This window comes from Typopeltis vanoorti, chromosome 4 (assembly GCF_054136105.1).
Source record: "Typopeltis vanoorti isolate ZY-2024b chromosome 4, IOZ_Tvanoo_1.0, whole genome shotgun sequence".
Taxonomy (NCBI): Eukaryota; Metazoa; Arthropoda; class Arachnida; order Uropygi; family Thelyphonidae; genus Typopeltis; species Typopeltis vanoorti.
This window is the reverse complement of record NC_143552.1, coordinates 83,731,068-83,752,692: the sequence shown is the minus strand read 5'-3', so window position 1 is coordinate 83,752,692 and position 21,625 is coordinate 83,731,068. Positions and strand designations below refer to the sequence as shown.

General features: G+C 35.2%; 1 protein-coding gene across 1 annotated transcript in view; it reads right to left on the bottom strand.

Moving 5' to 3' along the window:
- LOC150107459 (F-box only protein 9) overlaps nt 1–21,625 on the bottom strand; it is a 310,233-nt gene that overhangs the window by 169,955 nt on the left and 118,653 nt on the right. The window contains exon 8 of the mRNA XM_090392105.1: nt 8,497–8,598. Coding sequence (XP_090248231.1) covers nt 8,497–8,598 — 102 coding nt within the window. The remainder of the gene's footprint in view (nt 1–8,496; nt 8,599–21,625) is intronic.

The following is a 21,625-nucleotide window of genomic DNA, read 5'->3' as shown; positions in this document are numbered from 1 at the left end:
TTCATACAGCTCTCATGTTAGTTTTGTCACTTGGTGCCATGCTTTCTCAATATTTTCAATAGAATTTGTTATATTATAATTTTTCCAGAATTCCAGCAATGTAATTGGTTTGCTGGATATAGTGCTTGAATCAAAAGCCTACCAAAGCTTCAAAATTCAAAAGCCTGTTCAAATGCTTTTTTCACATAATAAGTCATAAAAGGTAAAACTGTTCCTTGATCCATATATTGTAAAATTGATGATGTATGTGGTGATAAATATTACCTTCACATTTTCATTCAAATTATCTAGTGAAAAAGGATGGAGGCATTATTTAAAAGCAATACATCATTAAAACTATAATTAGTTTCATTACAATACCTTTCAACTAATAAACAGAAACAATTACTGAAACAGTCTTCAAAGAGAATCATGGCCATTCATGTTTTAAGTAGTATGCCAAGTGACAGGCAGTGATTGCTGGCTGTAACTTCTAAGCATTCTAGGATTTTGCATGCAGTACACTTTAGCATTACCACACATTAAATTTTTTATCTAATCTTTTAATGATTTATAACTAAATTGTGATTTTATATTTGCAATACAAATTTTGGAAAGTATTATTTTCAAGAGCAAACCTATTTCATTCACAATGAAAAGTTACTTGCCACAATAACCACCGTCTATTATTTTTTGAAAAAATCATGGAAACTTTATTGCAATTGTGGACTCACTTTAAATTGTAAGATTATGCAATCCATTCATTTTTTTACAGCATTCACAAACCAGTCAGAGTTACCAAAAAAAAAACTTTTTTTTTTTATCACATCCTTTCAATATAGAAAACAGCCTTAAAGTTTGATAAATAAAATTTTTAATTGATAAAAGTTGCTCCATTTCAATTATTTCATCGCTTTGATTTCTAGTGGAATACATAGTTACTGAAATCAATGCAATTAGTCTCTTTTTCCTATAAATCACATCACATGTATTTTCTACTTCATCACCATGCTCAATATCTTTCAATTCAAGTTTTTGCTCTAAAGTGATATTTGCTTTTTATCATTGGTACTTACGATTTCATGCTTCCATTTATCCTTTTTAATATAAAAATGTTTATATAACACAAAAGACAATTAGTCAACAGATGCTTATTTAATGGTGGCTTGAACCACAATGCTTACTAAGCACACAGCATTATATGTATGTATGTTTAGTATGTCGCAATGATAACCAAAGCAAATTTTTAACCCATGTTAAATTCTGGTATCAATTTATTAACTATGTTAATTCAAAAAGTGTTATTCAATATTACATAAAATTAGGGATTCCTGTAGCTTGTCACAGTAAGTAAGCAATAACAATCAGTTATTAGTGAAAACAATCTTAAAATTGTAATGGATAAACACGAATTACTATCCTAATTTGGTACCATCTGTTCTTGGACAAGCTGATCTTAAAATGATTACCCCCAGATTTCTGACAAATTAATACAGCCACACTTGATGAAATTTGAGTAGTGTTTCAAAGATAATGATTACAAAAACTGTCTTTCCAAGTTGAAACAACTTGTGTGCAGCACTCTGGATTTCTTCCATCTAATCCTGTTGTATGTTTGGGGGGGGGGGGAAGAAACTTCTACCAAAGCTGCTTCTGTTAAGATTGTTGATGATAAGTTCATAACAATAAAATCATGATATAGCTGTGGTTGATCTGCTATATGCTATTGGAGGATTTCGATATTTTTCTGGTGCTTCCTTTTAACTTTTTTGATTTCCTTAATTGCTACAGCTTTGAAGATACTGAGGATAGCCCATAATTCAGGATTTAAAGTTTTGTACAGGTAATGATACAATGATGTTATAATGAATGAAACAGAACATGACAAAAAAAAAAAAAAAAAAAAAAAAAAAAAAAACTCTGCAAGATCATGCCACAGCACACTAACACTTAAAATAAAAAAAAAGTCAAATTACAGAAAAAAAAGTCACATTTTTGCCCAAAGAAATTATTATGAAGCTAAAAGCATATTACAGAAAACTACTCAGAATATTGAACACCAAATCACAAATCAATATTCATCATGATTAGTTTTCATATTTCCTATTTACTAATTTACCACTCAGAGAAACCCTTGATTTGATAAATTCCTCTGCAATCCTACACTTAAATTCCTACACTTGAACTACTCAAATTTACAGTACAGGCTGATTATTTCACATAAAAAAGAAAAATATACCAGTAACTAGATAAGAAAGCAATGGAATTTCCTACATTGCTGTTTCTAAATTACTACATAAAAAACAAATACTCAATACAGCTGCACTCAAAACCAGTGGTCTGGTTGTACTATAGAGAGAGATATGTTTGCTATTTGGTTCCATGTTCCAAACATTCTGGATACATTTTAAGTGTATTTAAATAACCAATATTCCAATATCTCTTTAAAATACAAAAGAATCTAATAACTGTCTGCCCTTCCTAGATACACTGGTCATGCATCTTACTAACAGTTCATTTTCTTTTCTATTTACAGAATGCCAACACACACACACACACACACACACACACACACACACACACACACACACACACACACACACACACACACACACACACCGGAAGATATTTACACAAGCAATCCCACCATCATCCAGTGTAAAAATAGGACATCCTAAAGAGAATAAACACACACAGCAAGAGCTATCTGTTCTGATGATTCTGTTCTTGCAACTTACCTGCATGAAAAGTTTTAACCAATGGATTTATATCTCCCAAGAAAATAAATAAAATACTGAATGCCCCCCCCCCCCAAAAAAAAGAACACAAGAGATAACAGGTATTAGTTATGTCTTAAGATGACCATCTCCCAAATTTTAGGCAAATTTATACAGCCATACTTGTTGAATTATCTCTCACTTTTTTTTTTTAACATAGAGGGTACCTAATTAGGACTTTAGTCTTTGTGTTGTAGTTACAATTGCTCTAACTAGTCCCATTGTTACACCAGATTGTTGTTGTCTCATGCACTGTGATAAACTGCTTTTGGGCTCTGAAGATGCTGGTTAGAATACCAGCGAAATATCAGCAATAAGTCAATAAATTAATTATTTACTTATCAGTCCGTGTTCTAATATATACTGTCAAAATTAACTAACTTCTAACTAGATGGGATCTGAACAGGAGTCTTTACAACCCAAGGGCATCATCACTGATACTAACTGAGCCTGTCTCATGTGGGATTGTGGGCTTGGCCTCCACATCCTGAAGTAGACCCCCAGGTCAAGATTTTTGGCGGTCCCCTACCTGTCGCTCGGGTTAAGGACAACACATTGCTATACAGTCTACAAGGTTTAGGATCAATTAGTTCAAATGATAACACAAAAGTAATATTTATTTAAAAAACTACCAAAATCTATATAATACAAACTAATAATAATATTCAAAATTACTTCCAAATATATTTTCTAGCTTTTTTCGACGCAAATTTATCAATAATGTCAATAAAATCAACTCGCTTAGCCAAATCATTTTCGATGCACAAAATTGCTAGGTGATTAAGTCGTTCTTGGCTACTTGTGCTTCTTTGCCATGTTTTCAATGAATTGGCCAGTCTGCTGAATGATCTCTCAGCTGAAGAAACAGTAACCAGTATTGTGCAAAACAGTTTAATGATGAGGCAAATATTGGCAAATATACCTTGCAGGTTTTTGTCATAAATTGCATTCAGAAGTCTTACCGGACTTGTTTCTGTGCCAAAAACTATCTTATGAATACATCTAAGGTGAAGAATTTCATTAAATAACTCTTCTGACAGATCTTTTTCATACATATTCACATGTTTTGCTGCTTTTGCAATAAGTTGACCGTCGTTCAAGTTGTGGAAATTTAAAATAGGTGAGAATAATTCACATATATTACCTGCTGCTTCAGACCTTGTTTTTAAATCATTCATAATGAAATTCAATACTGGATAAATTACGAAAATTTTGAAATCTTGTTCAGGTGTTCTAGAGTATTTTCTTGATTTTCACAAAATTGAGGTTGCACACCGATTGCTTCAGCAACTACTTTTTGCTTCTTGGACAACACTTTCCCATGAGTCACGTAAGTGTTGTATCTCTTGCACTAATTCTCTTATAAGCACGGACTCGACCTCAAGAGATATTCCTTTACTTTGTATAATAATGTTCTTATTGTCAATATTTGCTAATATTTTGTGCCAAAACATTGTCATTAGCATACCTTTATAAGATCTGAAATATTTTTTCAAGCCTTTAATTGTGTTGAGTGTTGAAGGAGAAAGCAAGACGGGCGAATGAAAACCGAAAACTAAAGTAAATCCTTTTGAATGGGAAGTTCAGAAGAGTATGAAAAGATGGATAATGGGCTGGAATCGATTGCAAAAGCTAGTAATCCCTCTCGGCACATATTCATTCATATTTTGTAGTTTCTTTTTGTCTTTTGTTAGTCTCACTTAACTGGCTAGAGCCCCCAGGCTAGAGCCCTGTCAGCTCCCACCCTTGTGGGGCCATGATATCTTTGGTTCATGGTATCAGGTATCATTTACTGAATAGCAAGCTTTGACAAGATTTTTAAATGAAGCAGTATCTGAATGTGTCTATGCTTCAAAGAACAAATACTTTGGGAATGAAATTAATGTGCAATCTTATTAAGCAAGAGATCTATATGAAGAAGATGTAAGAGGAATATTGTGAAAATAAAAGTGGAATATAAAATCTAACACAGGTCATGGGTTATGGGTATGTACAGAAAGCTGAAACGGAGCATGAAAAGAAATTGGCTCTGCAGGCAGTGCAAAAAGAAAGAAAAAATGAATATAGAAGAATAACTTTAGTGAATGCATATGGTATGTTTGTGTTAGAAGCATGAGATTGAAAATAATGAATGCTCACTTCACTAAGATCTATCAAAAACTGTGTAACACAGTGGTTTCTTAGTAATGTCAAAGATTAAACAGCTCCTTCCTGAGAGCTATTGAATAACGTGGATAAGAATTTGGCAAAGGGGGATAGATGGCATATATCCACTTGGCTACAGAAATGTTCAGTTGAATTGGCTTCACCCTTGACATGTTTGTATAACTTGAGTCAGATCAAGAAGAATCTCACAGGAATGGAAAGAATGTATGACAGCCCTGTTATATGAGTGGTACAAAAACCAATGTGTCTAACATCCCATCTATCAGTATATCTGGAGTGGTGTTGAAGATTTTAGAGAAGCTGGTTTGAGAACTCGCATATAGAAATGGGTTGATAGATGAGCTATACTTTGAAAAGAACAGAAGGAGGTTTACTAAAGATCAGTCATATTTTAGCAATTTGCTCATATTTTATAATAATGTTACAGCTGAGTTGGATAAAGGGAATGGATACACTGTGATACTGCTGAACTCTGCCTGATAGGATACTACATGCTGTATAAATTGGAGAACATATGGAATGGAATATAAACTATTGATCCAGATACATTAAAAAATAAAAAAAATTCCACCTGATAAGAGCAAAATTTAGCATGTTCAAATTTTATATGCCTTGCATTTCATGTTATAACACATCATCAAATTCATGATATGTACCTAAGGGTGTATACAGGATGTTATAATCATACATAAAAAAGATTTACATCATCACTAAGTTCCTAGCAACAATTTTCCTCCAAATTATTCTATCTGTCAGGGCTACAATGTTGTCATATCCTATATTTTGGTCTTCTACAAAATTTCTCCTTGATTCAACCCACCAAGATCTTGGTCTTCCTCTAAATCTTTTTTCTGCAATCATATAAAAAAAAAAACTTGTTTTGCTAACCTTTCCTTTCCCATTTTGTTTAAGTGACTATACCACCAAGCCAGCCTGGGTGGCCGAGTGGTTAGCATATCTGCTCTCCAACTTACAGAATGAGTTAGAATCCCACATTGGGCATGGATGTTTGTGATTGTCTTTAGGTGAGAGATAAATTACATGCCCATATGTGAAACCACCACCCTGCTTACTGGAGGTCTGAAGTGGCTCAACAAGGTTCCAGGTTTGGTCTCTAGAGAACAGGGTTTCAGAATGTGTAAAAATAAATAAGAATAGCAAAAAAAAATATATAAAATTAATAAAAATAGAAAAATAATCCTTAACCCACCCACAATATGAATGTACTACAGGTTTACAAATAAACCTTTTCGTGGGGTAAGAGTCATCATCATCATCAAATTCTTGCCATGTACTCTCAAGGGATGTACAGGATATTATGATAGTACTATATGAAAAATTTACATCATTACTAACTTCCTATCTACAATTTTCCTCCAAATCAATCTGTTACCTATCAAGACTCCAACTTTATCAGATCTTATATTTCTATCTTCTAAGGCACTTTTTACTATCAATCCACCTATATCTTGGTCTTCTCTGGGTCTTTTTCCTGCCAACCTGGCAGAGAACACTTGTTTTGCTAATCTTTCCTCTCCCATTCTGTGTAAGTGACCATACCACCTGAGATCAGCTCTGCTAATGCATTCTGGGATGCTGACAATGTGAAATCCTTTCCTAATATCCTCGTTTTTAATATGATATTGCCATTGATGCCATCTGTTCATGCCCCTAATCTTTCTCAGGACTCTCATATCTGCAGTCTATAGTCTTTGGTCAAGTGTTTTATTTCTGACACAGCTCTCAGATCCATAAGTTAAAATGGGTAGGAATTAAAGTGGGTAGGAGTCATATAACAAAAAAAATAAATAAAATTAAAAAAAAAAAAAAAACTAAAGTTAGGGCTGTTCACACACTCCTGAATTAGAACAATACCAGGTCCGTTCCTAATATCTGCATTTTTAATGATATTAAAAGGCTCAGTCTACTAATTAAGTGTTTTATTTCTAAACCAGCTGCCCCATCCATACCTTAAAAATGGCTTGAACACTGTCTTGTATACAGCTGGTTTAGTGTTTTGACTAATTTCTCTCTTATTCCATACAAATTTATTCAGTTGACTTTCTACCATAGCAGTTTTTCTAATTCTGTTATTTCATGTACAGGTACATCACCAATTTTCTGGCAACAGATGGTCTGGCATCTCCTTTAGTCCAGACAAAATTATGTGAGTGCACTTGAAATTTCTGTGCTCACTCAACTAGTTCACTGGGTTGCCACAGCTGTGCTTAAATAATTAAGTACATGCTTGCTTAATTAGTATGATGAGTGAGGGATAGTTTAAAAGGTTTAAGAAGCAACAGGGAATTTCTATCCATAATGGTGAAAACCGGTCTGCAAACCATGAAGGAGTACTGAGTATATAGACAAATTTGGCAAACTTATAGCTAACGAGTTCTCAGTCATAACAAGTGTATAATATTGATGAAGCTACGCTATATTGCAATACACACTGCAAAAAACAGTAGAGGACAAAAAAAAGCTTAGAAGATTCAGACAATGTAGGGATACAGTTATTATCCTTGGGTGCCGAAATGGTGATAAGATAAACTAAACGTCCTAGGGTCCTAATATACTGTGCAAATAAAACTGGCTGGATTTCCATCAAGAGTATGTTAGAATGGTTTAAAAAGCATGAAGCCCTGCACATCTGTAGGCCTACCAGAAAATTCTTCTCATTCTGGATAAGTATTCAGTTACAGCTGAACTGCTGTGTAAGAAAAATATTTATTCTGTGTATTCACCACCAAATTGCATATCACACTCTATGAAGGCTAATTACTGCCCACTTTTATGAAACTTTGTGAAATATAAATGCTAGTAAGCTTATAGAGACATTTATTCAAGAATTTAACATGAAAGTGTTTCGGTTCATTACTAGTGACTAGGAGAAAGTACAAGCATCAACACTAAACAAATGCTGGTAACTTGTAGTCTGTCTTGACATGTTGATAATTCTCCTCATGAAAATGTTAGCAATAACTTTACAGAATTTGATGTATCAAAGGAAAGGAGAAAGAAGTTGTTCTTGAGTTGCTCGATTACACATACAAAAAAGTGTTACAGAACTTAAGTCCAAGAGCATAGCAAATAGGTTTAATGAAGAAAATCTGGCTGAGTAAATGAACATTGATGAAGGAATGCCTGTTATTCATCACTATACTGGCTCTGAAATTATATTGTTCTCAATGTCCTAAAAAATGCAATTTGGTCACTTAAATCCCAATCTGCCATCCCATTCCTGTTTATTTAGCATTTAGGTAGATACCTACTAACAGGATACATCATGAAAAGGTGAGGATTAGATTATGACTGCTGACATTAGATCAGCAGCCATAATCGGTTTTTTGACATTTCCACATTAAAAAGCTACATGGAGGTCTCCTTCCAAACATTCAGCTCTTGCCCTAAGTGACACCGTATCATAACACTAGAAAATGACAAAATGGGCTTGATCACAATCTAGACATAAATAAATAATGCAATATATAAAAATTTTCAGTACATAAATTTAGGCCAACATAAGTAATCTTCACCTATGTGCATTTTTGAACAGAAACTAGCTGCTACTTACTCTTGCTACTTGATCCAATGAAAACATATCCAAATCTCCAGAAACTACCCACTTTAATATGTATATAAACACTTCAGGAGGAAGAGCAGATATGTGTGTCATCTAAACACAAAAGATAAAGTGAAATCACCACATCTCATAAAGTTTTGCATTTAATTAATACAAACCAACAAATTATATATATACATAAACACTATATGACATGATAATAAACAACCATTATTATTTTAAATTCTATAATTAATATTTCATTAATACTTCTGATTGAATATTTCAATGGGCTGACATCAGTTTACATTCCAAGTTTCTGCCTAATCTATGATGAGATTAGCAGTTCAAAATACCTGTCAGGCAAATGATGATTATCATCATTTTCTGATAATTGCATGCTCAAGGGATAAAGAGCTTACTGTGAAAAATCCTGCATAATTAAGAATCCATTATTATTATTTTTTTTTTTTGAAGAAAATTGTTGATGGCTTCTAAAAAATGAATTTATAAAAAACTGATTATTTGCAGACCTCCAACATGTCTGATGTCTCAGTCTTCTAAGGCACCACTAATTGCATCAAGCCATCTAGACTTTGGTCTTTATGTTTTTTCCTGCCATCCTAGCATCAACATCTGTTCTGCTGACTTTTCCTCTCATGTTCTCCTGGAGTCTTCATAGTGCAGTCAGTACCAATGATGCCCCTTTGGCTGGATAGACTGTGGCTCAAATCCCATCTAGGACTTGAAGAACCTATATAAGGAGTTTCTCAGTAAAGAGAAATTCTAATGCCATCAAGCTCTTTTCTAATATCTTCATTTTGAATAATGCTAAATCAGCATCTTGGCTAATTCTCTTTAACTGTGTATAAAATTTATTCAAATGGCTGTGCACACACAGCTTTGCATATTTACTTTCATACTTAACTTGAGAACATCACTTAAAAATTTTGCTATAAAGTTGCAGTATAAAACATTTCTAAAGAAAAATGTTTTATACCGCAACTTTTTAAAATGCTGTTGAATCCTGATGTATAGTGGATTTAAGAGCATAATCTTCTCTTCTATCCTCAAGATGTGTTGAGTCCCATGTGGATAAGAGCCTTCTACCTTCTTTCATATGCCAACAGCTATAAAAGTCCAATGCAGTTCTAAGGACTTTAGATTACCTTAGACCTTAGTTAGAAGACCAGATTAGCCATGCTAATCTTGGTCTTCCCCTGGGTCTTGTACCCTCCATAGTGCCCTCAAAAATACCAAGTGAGGAAGTTGGTCCAGTTCCGTTCACACAATGTGACCAAACCAATGGAGTTGATGCCATTTAACTATGTTAAGAATTGTTGAGTTAGGGATATTCAACTCGTGCAGCACTTGTGCATTTGTTTTATTTGTTATACTTGTGCATATCTCCAGGCAGCATCATAAGCTTTTTTTCATGTCAAAGAAAACTGAAACCCAAAACTCAGGAATCATCTTGGAACAGTGCCATGGCTTGAGAAACTACAAAGAGAGAATGTCAGTGGTGCATGGACAGTGTACAAAATGGTCCAGTATCAAACGGTGTGTATGAAAGCAACAACGTGTGATGGGGAAAAAGTGATGTGTTCTAAATATCATAGAAGTCTGCCATTAATCATTTTCTGCAATATCATACAAAGACAGCAAGTCAGAGTGATAGATCAGTGATTGTTTGCATTAGATCTTTTCCTGGTTTTGGGAAGGCAAGGGCAGGTGACTTATGCCATGAATCTGGAAAAGGCTCATTGGTAAGTATTCTGTTGTACAGTATAAAGAGATTTAATTCACTGTTTCGCTTGTATTTTCCATACCAAAAATTCAGATGGATAAGAAGCTCTTGCTAAGATTCCAGAAAAATCTTTCTCTGCATGTATCTGCAACTGCTTTGGATCATTAAGCAACTACACATCCAATATGTGCAAGGGTTGACAAATGATGTGTGTTTTCAGATTTTATCCCATACAACTTTCACACTGGTTGTATGATTAATAGATAATGTAAATTGGACTCATGACTGGTTTTGAATCTGACATCTAATGTAACATGGTCTGCCCTGAGCACATTTAAAAGCTAATAGATTTGATGTGCTATGGTATCGCTGAAATATACTGTGCACTGTTTTTGGATGCTTGATATTGATACTCAGAACATTAAATAAAATGGAAATCAAAATATTTTCAGAACTGCAGTTGTGGCTGCCTGAACAGTGAAATCTGTTACAAACATCACTGCTTCATTGATTTTTACATTAAATTTTGCAAGATGGGAAAAGATATTCCAGTAAATCTTTCACATGGGCATCCACAATCCACATAGGAGAATATGACTCCTGAACATGGTGCTATGATTCATGTGAAAGTGACTGAAAAAAAAAAAAAAAAACTATATAGAATCAGGAATGGAAATAGATAATTTACTGACTAAAATTATTTATTTATAAAGCTAATGTTTCACTAGATTAAGCTGGCATTATCAGAGGCACTTTAACAATACAGTCAAGTAAAGTACAGGGAATGAAATGATCTTGAAAACAAGAACAGTGGCACTCTTCACGGACACACCACCCTATCTACACATTAGCATTAAATAAAATAGAACATTAAATAAAATGGAAATCAAAATATTTTCAGAACTGCAGTTGTGGCTGCCTGAACAGTGAAATCTGTTACAAACATCACTGCTTCATTGATTTTTACATTAAATTTTGCAAGATGGGAAAAGATATTCCAGTAAATCTTTCACATGGGCATCCACAATCCACATAGGAGAATATGACTCCTGAACATGGTGCTATGATTCATGTGAAAGTGACTGAAAAAAAAAAAAAAAAAAACTATATAGAATCAGGAATGGAAATAGATAATTTACTGACTAAAATTATTTATTTATAAAGCTAATGTTTCACTAGATTAAGCTGGCATTATCAGAGGCACTTTAACAATACAGTCAAGTAAAGTACAGGGAATGAAATGATCTTGAAAACAAGAACAGTGGCACTCTTCACGGACACACCACCCTATCTACACATTAGCATTAATAACAAAAATTATCCAAAGAGTGCCACTGTCACCTTCCATGCACATGACTATTCTAGTTAGTGAGGTCATTTCAATCCCTGTCTTCACTGACTGTGTACTTAAAGTGCCTCTGATACTGCTGAAATTTTCAAGCAAAATTTTAGCTTGAAAATAATTAATTTTAGTCAGTAAATTATTTATACGCATTCCTGTTTCTATGTAGTTTTTTTTTTTGTTGTTCCAGAAACTTTGACATAAATCACTTCCTTAGATGTTCTTGACATTCCACATAAACAAATGAAGAATGGCACAGAGCAGAGTGCAAGATCTATTGTAGAATATGAGCTGAAAGGCTTAGGAAAGACTGTATAGCATACCTTATTAAGAGCAAAGTCATTGCTATCAACCATACGCTCAACAATTTGGTCTTGCTATTCACGTTAGCACTACCCGACAGAAATGTGTCCATTAAAGTCACCCATAATAAGTATGGACTGAGACAGTTGTAATATAAGATTATTAAGACTAATCTGAGTTAACTCAAAACCCATGGGTAAATAAATGGAACATATTGAAATAAGAAATTCCAAAGAGGTAGCTGGCTAACATTCCCAGAGGAGCATTAAGTTGGCCACTGAAAAGGATGATGATCACCCACAAGGATAGTGATTTCTCTATGAGCAAGTTCATCTCCAGTTCTGTACTTAAAAATAATAGCGAAATGCATTAAAGTGCGATCCTCACTGGGTTTTAAATATGCCTCAGAACCTTGATATTTGGTGGTATATATACGAGAGTTTCATTATAAGAATTTCTCTATTCTTTTGGCTTTGTAGATTTATCCATTTTGGTTGATTTTGTGAAGTATGGAAAAATCTTCTGGAAAAATGTTTAATGCATCATCTAAAATACCAGGGGCCATTGAAATATTTTTTTTCTTTTTTTCCTGTGGAGGTGCCCGCAGGTTTTCTTTACACGTTATTCTTACCATGATGGTTTTTTTTTTTTTTTTTTTTTTTTTTTTTTTTTTTTTTTTTTGATAAGGGGATTCTCATTTGGTAGAATCATTTTAGGAGTTTTTACAGCAGCTTGTAATAGATATCAGGCGATTAATGCAATCCAGAAAAAAGCACTCATGATCATAAAGTTCAGGTATTTTGAAATTATGAGATGGTGAGATAGATATAAGTGCTGCTTGTGTTGCCTTTGAAATTTTGTTAACTGAAAGCTTTCCACAAAAGGGTTTCAGGGAAGCTGTTGTCATGAGAGGACTAACCTCTTCTATGCATCCTGATATGAAATATTCTGCTCTGTTCTGTGTGTGTTTACCTCTTTTCATCCTTCCACTTTGACATGCTCAGGAGTAAGATGGATGGTCTCTATCGTAGTTGATGCATCTGGGTCTCTTTGCACAGATATGACAGGCAGTTTAAGCATGCCCATATTTTTGACATTTAAAACAACTTAGTGGATTAGGGATGTGGAACCTAACAGGATAGTTGAGATATCTTGCTTTTGCAAATATTGAAGGTTTATATGTGTGTCAAAAGTAGGATTGATATTCCTGGTCAGAACTAGTCCACCATCCTTTTTTTTTAAATGTTGGGCCCATATACAAGAGGTTGATGATAAGCCTATTAGTGCTATAAAATCTCTCATGATATGTGACTTCGTAACTTATCATGTTCGTTTTTACATGTTTTTTTGTTTAGGAGAATGTACTTAGAGAAATGTTAATTTTTGTAATAATCTTGTGATGAGCCTTTCTTAAAATAGTGTGGCTCATGACATCATTATGCAATGATATTAACTCATGTTAAATCAGTAAGTTTAATTATAAAAATAGTGAAGAATTCCAGGAATTGTCATAGATGGAAATTTCCAAACACACGCGAAGAATGACGTCATCATGCCAAAAGTCAATAAATGACCATAGTGAAGAATTCTAAGAATTGCCATAGATAGTGAATTCCAAAGACATGTGAAGAATGATGTCAGCATGTCTGAAAGTCAATACCTGACCATTTTCGAGAGGCGCACATGCGCACAAGGGCAGTTCAAGCGTATATAAGGCAGGTCATAGAGGAGAAAAATTTGTCTTAGGTTTCTCAAACCTTCTCTTACCTGGGTCTGCCGTCAGGTAAGGTTGTTGTAGGGAATTGAAAGAGAAGGAAATTTGTCTTGGGATTTTCTAAGCCTTCTCTTACCTGGGTCTGCTGTCACGCAAGATTTGTTGTTGGCAGTTGAAAGAGAAGTGACGTTGGTTCTGTCTTCTATCTGGGTCCGTCGCCATGTGAGAAATATTGTGTCAATCATCTCGAAAGGAAAGAGCTGCACATCGCTACCATGTTAAGGGTCCTATAGGGCAGCGTCAACATCTCGGACTAAGAAGAAATTTAGTGGAAAATCAGGAACGAGTCAGCAAGTGGAAAGAAAGACAACAAGGAGCACTTAACTGAGAACAAAAGATTAATTCCACACTAGAGGTTAATGTGAAGGACAGTGTGCTGAACAAGATTTGTAAGTAGTGATAATACTGAACAAGAATGTATGTCAAGTGTCTACGTTAATGAGATAATGTATATGTTGAATTAGGCTTAAACAAGGTATGCCTTATATTCAGTTAATGTTATGCTAGATTGTGAATTAGAACTAAGGTTAGATTAGAAAGAATTGAGACTAGGAAGAAAATTGTAATGACTCTGTACATATATGCAAATGTGAATCATTCTGTAATTATTTCCTTTTGACTTAATTAAATGGTTTGTGAACAACAATTGGACCTCATTCTGTCAATGCACTATCCTAAATAAGAAAGTTTATTTTTTCACTTGGTTAGAGTATAATAAAATTAGTTTAATCCTTTATCCAAGTGTGAGCAAACAAAGTTTGCGCCTGAAGTATCTTCAGGACTAGGGTAAAGTGATACAACACCAGGGCAACTCGTTGCAAAGGTGGAGAAAGCAACCAACACTCCTAACTCAGTATCTCCTATATATATAATGCAAAACACATCTCCTTGCAGATATGTCTAATGTTATGCATTAAAGGAAGGGCCACTACCCAGACTAGTTTCGACCTTTATTGAGGTCTCTTCAGTGGGAGCCAGGCCCTAGTGGAAATACCAGTTCTTAAAGTTCTTAAAAGAACTGGGCGATGGACTGAGTCCTTGACTCTTTATCCCGTCATCTGAATGAAGAAAATCTGTGTGGATGGGGTGTTATTGAGCTGAAAAGCTCTAGTCATGGCTGGGTAACGGCAATAGCGGAGCCTCAGTTAAAACTTCATTAGCTACAGCATTGCCATTTGTTACCCTGGAAGTCCTAAAAAGGACTCTTTTCATATTTCTTCCAGTGGAAATACCAGGCAGAAGCATTAGCAGGTCATCTCCACCTATAGGAGTTGCCAAATGGTGTGCCACCCTTTTTTAATAAATTACTCTGGATTTAGAGAAAGATGTTGAAAGTTTATTTTTTCACTTGGTTAGAGTATAATAAAATTAGTTTAATCCTTTATCCAAGTGTGAGCAAACAAAGTTTGCGCCTGAAGTATCTTCAGGACTAGGGTAAAGTGATACAACACCAGGGCAACTCGTTGCAAAGGTGGAGAAAGCAACCAACACTCCTAACTCAGTATCTCCTATATAATGCAAAACACATCTCCTTGGGGATATGTCTAATGTTATGCATTAAAGGAAGGGCCACTACCCAGACTAGTTTCGACCTTTATTGAGGTCTCTTCAGTGGGAGCCAGGCCCTAGTGGAAATACCAGGCAGAAGCATTAGCAGGTCATCTCCACCTATAGGAGTTGCCAAATGGTGTGCCACCCTTTTTTAATAAATTACTCTGGATTTAGAGAAAGATGTTGAAAGTTTATTTTTTCACTTGGTTAGAGTATAATAAAATTAGTTTAATCCTTTATCCAAGTGTGAGCAAACAAAGTTTGCGCCTGAAGTATCTTCAGGACTAGGGTAAAGTGATACAACACCAGGGCAACTCGTTGCACAGGTGGAGAAAGCAACCAACACTCCTAACTCAGTATCTCCTATATAATGCAAAACACATCTCCTTGCAGATATGTCTAATGTTATGCATTAAAGGAAGGGCCACTACCCAGACTAGTTTCGACCTTTATTGAGGTCTCTTCAGTGGGAGCCAGGCCCTAGTGGAAATACCAGGCAGAAGCATTAGCAGGTCATCTCCACCTATAGGAGTTGCCAAATGGTGTGCCACCCTTTTTTAATAAATTACTCTGGATTTAGAGAAAGATGTTGAAAGTTTATTTTTTCACTTGGTTAGAGTATAATAAAATTAGTTTAATCCTTTATCCAAGTGTGAGCAAACAAAGTTTGCGCCTGAAGTATCTTCAGGACTAGGGTAAATAGGTGGAGATGACCTGCTAATGCTTCTGCCTGGTATTTCCACTAGGGCCTGGCTCCCACTGAAGAGACCTCAATAAAGGTCGAAACTAGTCTGGGTAGTGGCCCTTCCTTTAATGCATAACATTAGACATATCTGCAAGGAGATGTGTTTTGCATTATATAGGAGATACTGAGTTAGGAGTGTTGGTTGCTTTCTCCACCTGTGCAACGAGTTGCCCTGGTGTTGTATCACTTTACCCTAGTCCTGAAGATACTTCAGGCGCAAACTTTGTTTGCTCACACTTGGATAAAGGATTAAACTAATTTTATTATACTCTAACCAAGTGAAAAAATAAACTTTCAACATCTTTCTCTAAATCCAGAGTAATTTATTAAAAAAGGGTGGCACACCATTTGGCAACTCCTATAGGTGGAGATGACCTGCTAATGCTTCTGCCTGGTATTTCCACTAGGGCCTGGCTCCCACTGAAGAGACCTCAATAAAGGTCAAAACTAGTCTGGGTAGTGGCCCTTCCTTTAATGCATAACATTAGACATATCTGCAAGGAGATGTGTTTTGCATTATATAGGAGATACTGAGTTAGGAGTGTTGGTGGCTTGCTCCACCTTTGCAACGAGTTGCCCTGGTGTTGTATCACCCTACCCTAGTCCTGAAGATACTTCAGGCGCAAACTTTGTTTGCTCACACTTGGATAAAGGATTAAACTAATTTTATTATATCCTAAATAAATTCGAACCTGCACAAGATAGAAATTTAGATGATTTATAATTAAGCCACAACTATTTTAAGGTAAGGGTATACATACACATATATATATATATACATACATACATACATATATATATATATATACACACACATATATATATACACACACACACATACACATATATATATACACACACACATACACACATATATATATACACACACACATACACACATATATATATACACACACATATATATATACACACACACATACACATATATATATACACACACATACACATATATATATACACACACATACACACATATATATACACACACACACATATATATAAGTGGGGAATACTAACAATATCTGCTTTGTCTTTGATTTAAGATCTTATAATCTCACACTCAACATATAGTCTAACTGGCTCAGTCATAAAACAAATAATTTGTTAGACTATAGAGTGTGAGAACATGGGTTTTAGTAGAAATAGACAGATGGTGGCAGTCCATAGTTAAGGCAGCCAATCATTCACAAATATCAAGTAAAGAAATTAAAGACAAAGCAGGGTAGTAGAAGTATGTAATAGACGACAAAATATATATAATTATTACAAATGGCACAGTATTAACTATAACAGTGCCTCATACCAATAACTCCTTGATCCATAAGCTCTGAAACTAACTCCTCATCTGGACCAACTTCCATCCAATTCTAATGTCACACCTCTAGAACAGTTGAATGTTTTACAAGAATATTAGCAGAACAGTTTTATTTTTATTTATTTTTTTTACTGTTTTGGGAGATCTTGCCAATTCTAAATAAAGAACGGTGACATTTTCCATACTGGCTTTTCACCTGTTGCATAGATTATGTTAAATGATAATTAATGGTATATTTATATAATTATATAATATGTATTGTTAGACTTTTTTTGTTGTTGTTTTTTATTCTTGCATCTATGGTATCTGCATGATTGAAGCTTGTGAGGACCCCTGAAAAATATGAGGTTGAAGGATTCATGTTAAAAGAGATTTTGGCAGCAGGAAGTTGGATCCCAGTGAGGTGCCATAGAAGATATGAAAATAACAAAAACACTCAGAAGTGAAGCAAAAAGTACATGAAAAAAATCACAGAAGAAAAAAAAAAGAAGAATGAAAAAGGGTCAGCCATCACTGGAAAGTTTCTTCCACTATGAACACAGAGAGGAATATCTATGGAATGATCATTAAGGTGCTGGAGAAGATAAGGTCTGTATCTAGAGGTAGGCAAATAGCACCTTAATGGTCTACAGAGGATAGTATAGTTTGTTATAAGCAGGTCTTATTTTATAAGCAAGCCTCACAATTTATAATATAGTGACTACAGAATTTGATGGGGGGGGGGGTATGATGGCATAATACTTTTGAATTTTGGTGGGGTATCTGATACAATTCCACACTAGAGGTTGTTATTCAAATTCGAAGGAATAGGTATGCAAAATAAGCTTGGCATGGTAGGAGAATGGTTGAATGACAGGTAATGGAACATGTAGGTACTGTATCTAAGAAAAGGAGTACGACCAGTGGGATCAACATGGGTTTTTGCACTTGGACCTCTGTTGTTTAACTGGTATATAATGAGGTTGATATGGAAAGTAATACACAATTTGCTGATGATGATCAAAGTAAGGACAATAAGGAACATTTTTTATAGAGAATACTTTCAGGCTGATCTAAACAAACCAATTTTATGTGCAAACGACAACGAATATCAGTTCAATGTTGCTAAGTGCAGGACAGGCACTGTAGGCAGAGTATGATATTAATGGTAATTTGCTACAAGTGGTCAATGAAGCTAGAGACTCGAGAGTATGTTAGACAGTTAAAGTTTAGCAGCCACATTGCTAACTGAAGTCTCAGATCAGATAACCACAATATTGAAGAAAATACTAACTTTTTAAGACCAAAGTAGTTCTTCTTGCATAAGATCTTTGATAAGATCACGCCTTTAAGGTTTCTGCAGTTATATATCAAATTATTTCCAGTATAAAGACTAACAAAGTATAAAGACTTTTATCTGTATGTTGTATTTAGTATAAAGACTTGTATCTGTAAAAACATATTTATTAATTTAAAATCCTATAAGGATTCACATATCTTGTTGTATGCTTCTTCAGGAGCAATACAAAATGAATTAGAATGCTCAATAAGAAACATGTATGGCAAACAAGCCAATCCATAGAAGTAAAAGAATAACAGTTAAATAGTTCAACAATTCGGTGCATTATTAAACTCATGTATTATTTATGTCTAAAAGTGTAGAGTGCATCCTGTTCCAAGAGATTTTTAATAAACGAGGACTACACTTAAATATAATAACTTCTGGATTTTTGTTACACTAGGGTGGGGTTAAATAACATTTTGGAAGCTTCTTTGAATTTCCTAATAAAACATTTATAGTCATCAGTATAGTATTTCTGTTCACTACCAAAAGACTTGATGAGCTTCACTGGTCGCAAAGAAGGCTAGCACCAGTGTATTTCTTTGCTTTTCAACATCCCTGATGTATTCTGGGTTTTTAAGGGATGGATGGAGAGGTTTCATTGGATGTAAAAATACTCAGATCTTACAAAAGGATAAAGGCTTCTTTTATCTCATCTTAGTATCTTTAATATTCTGTGTGTCACATGTCAGATGGAAAAAAATATATATAAAAAAACATCCTACAACTTTTCCTATAGAACCCTACAATAAGGAAGAGAAACAGGTCTATAAAGGAGCATTATCTCATCCTTATATACAGATATGCATAAAATATCAAAGGTGCCAAAAGAAGAACAAATAAAATTAACTTTCATTTCACTCTGTAAGATCCCCAAAATTTTAAATCCACCAAAACTTTTTTTTAACTTCCCCATCCACCTGAATGGGAAAGTTAAAAAAATTAGAGGGCTAAAAAGTCTATTGTTGTTGCATTATGTGCTCTCTCAAATAAACAAACAAGCCTATCTAGAGAAATTTGCAGGTCAGAAGAAATCAAAGAAAAGAAAACACATTAAATTAAAAATGCCAAAAAATTATAGTCTTGTTTAATCCTTTATCCAAATATAAGCAAACAAAGGTTACACATGAAGTTTCTTTACAACTAGGGTACTTGTATATAGAGGTTAATGACTTCACATTAACTGCCTTAGTATCTCATAATGCAATGCATACATCCATTCAGGTGTGTATAATGCTATACATTATGGGAAGGAACCTAAGAAAATGTCAGACTCAGACCCATTTCGACTTTATTGAAGTGTCATTACTGGGAGCCAGATCCATACCAACACTGAAGTAATGCAGAAGTAATATACGATTCCCACTGATGAGAACTAGATAGTGGCCCTTGCCATAATGCATAGCATTATACACACCTGAAAGGATGTGTGCATTACATTATGGGATCCTAAGGCAATTAATGTGAAGTTATTAACTGTCTATATACAAGTAGCCTAGTTATGAAGAAACTTCACATGCGAACTTCGTTTGCTTACACTTGGATAAAAGATTAAATAAAAATATAATTTCGTGCCATTTTTAATTTAATTTACGAGGGACATCCAGAAAGTAAGTTCCGTTTTTAAATATTTTCACTGCAGTGCTGCAATCGCAATGGTAGGCATGCATGCTGAGTTTGTTGATTCCTTAGCAAGGTGTCGGTGCCATTTTCAGACATTCTTGCAGTGTGTACGCTTCTTGGTGTGTGTGTTTATAATGTCTAAGAAAATTGAATTGCTCACCACATGTAAAGTATATGAGTATGTACTGCCAAACCCTTAAGAAACTGCATCATGCGATCCAGAATAAACGACATGGCATGCTTACCAAGAGAGTTGTTTTGATTCATGATAATGCCCGCCCACACACGGCCAGCATAACACAACAACTTCTCGTGACCTTAGGCTGGGAACAATTCCATTATCCCCCCATACAGTCCAGACCTCGCGCCAAGCGACTTTCACCTGTTCCTTGGTGGCTGGCGGTTTCAAGATGACGACAAGGTCAAAGAAGCAGTCAATATACGTGGTTTGCGTCGCAGGCGGCAACCTTCTACAACAAAGATATACAACTCTTGGTGCCCCGTTATGAAGTGACTGTGTAAAAATTCGATGTTGCCAAAATAAATCATCTAAAAACATCGACTTTTTACAGTAGGAATTCACCTGAATAATTTTTGTAAAAATGTATATTTTAACCATCTATGTAAAGCCATCTGTATAAAGAGCAAAATAAGCCCAAAAGGGAATTAACTCGCTCATTGTTTAAGAAGGGATGTAGAAGCATTGAGACTAAGAGCATCGCCCGAAATTCGGCATGTCTTTTGAAGATTGTATGCAAGACCCATTGCAGGTGACCTTCAAGGTCAATATTGAAAGGGCATGGTGCGGATCAAAAGGAAAGGCCCGTAGGCAAGATTAAGGTGGTAAAGAGTGGAAGTATGACTGTCGGCGAACTTTCGAGAAACATAATACAGGGTTCTCCAAACTACTAGCAAGACTCGCACGTGGACGCTAGGGATCCCAAAAACTTAATCAAAGGTGCAGGGACTCTGGCGTATAAAAGAGTTGGTTCAAATATGAAAGAGGCTTCCTTTTCTTCATCCTGAGTGATCCATCCATGAGAGATCGAGGACGAGGTGTCGTATTTTCCGGTGGGGAAGACGGAGAGGCCCGTCCACAGATAGTCGTTCCAGTCACAGCCGAAGATATCCGGAGGCGATAAGTTAAGGAGAAATCTTGCCATATTGGTCCTGATGTCAAGCAAGCACACGACCTGACCTACGCAGAAATCCTTCACCAGACAGTTCAAGATGCCGGAAAAAGCCTACCCTATATCCCGCCAGCTGCCACGACTATTCATCGGTGCCCTATAATGCTTCAAGGAGAATTCCAAAACACGGAACGGAGGAGAGAACTCCCACTCAAGCGCCGGAATAAGGAGAGAAGGACGGAAGACACATATACGATAGAGAGAGACCC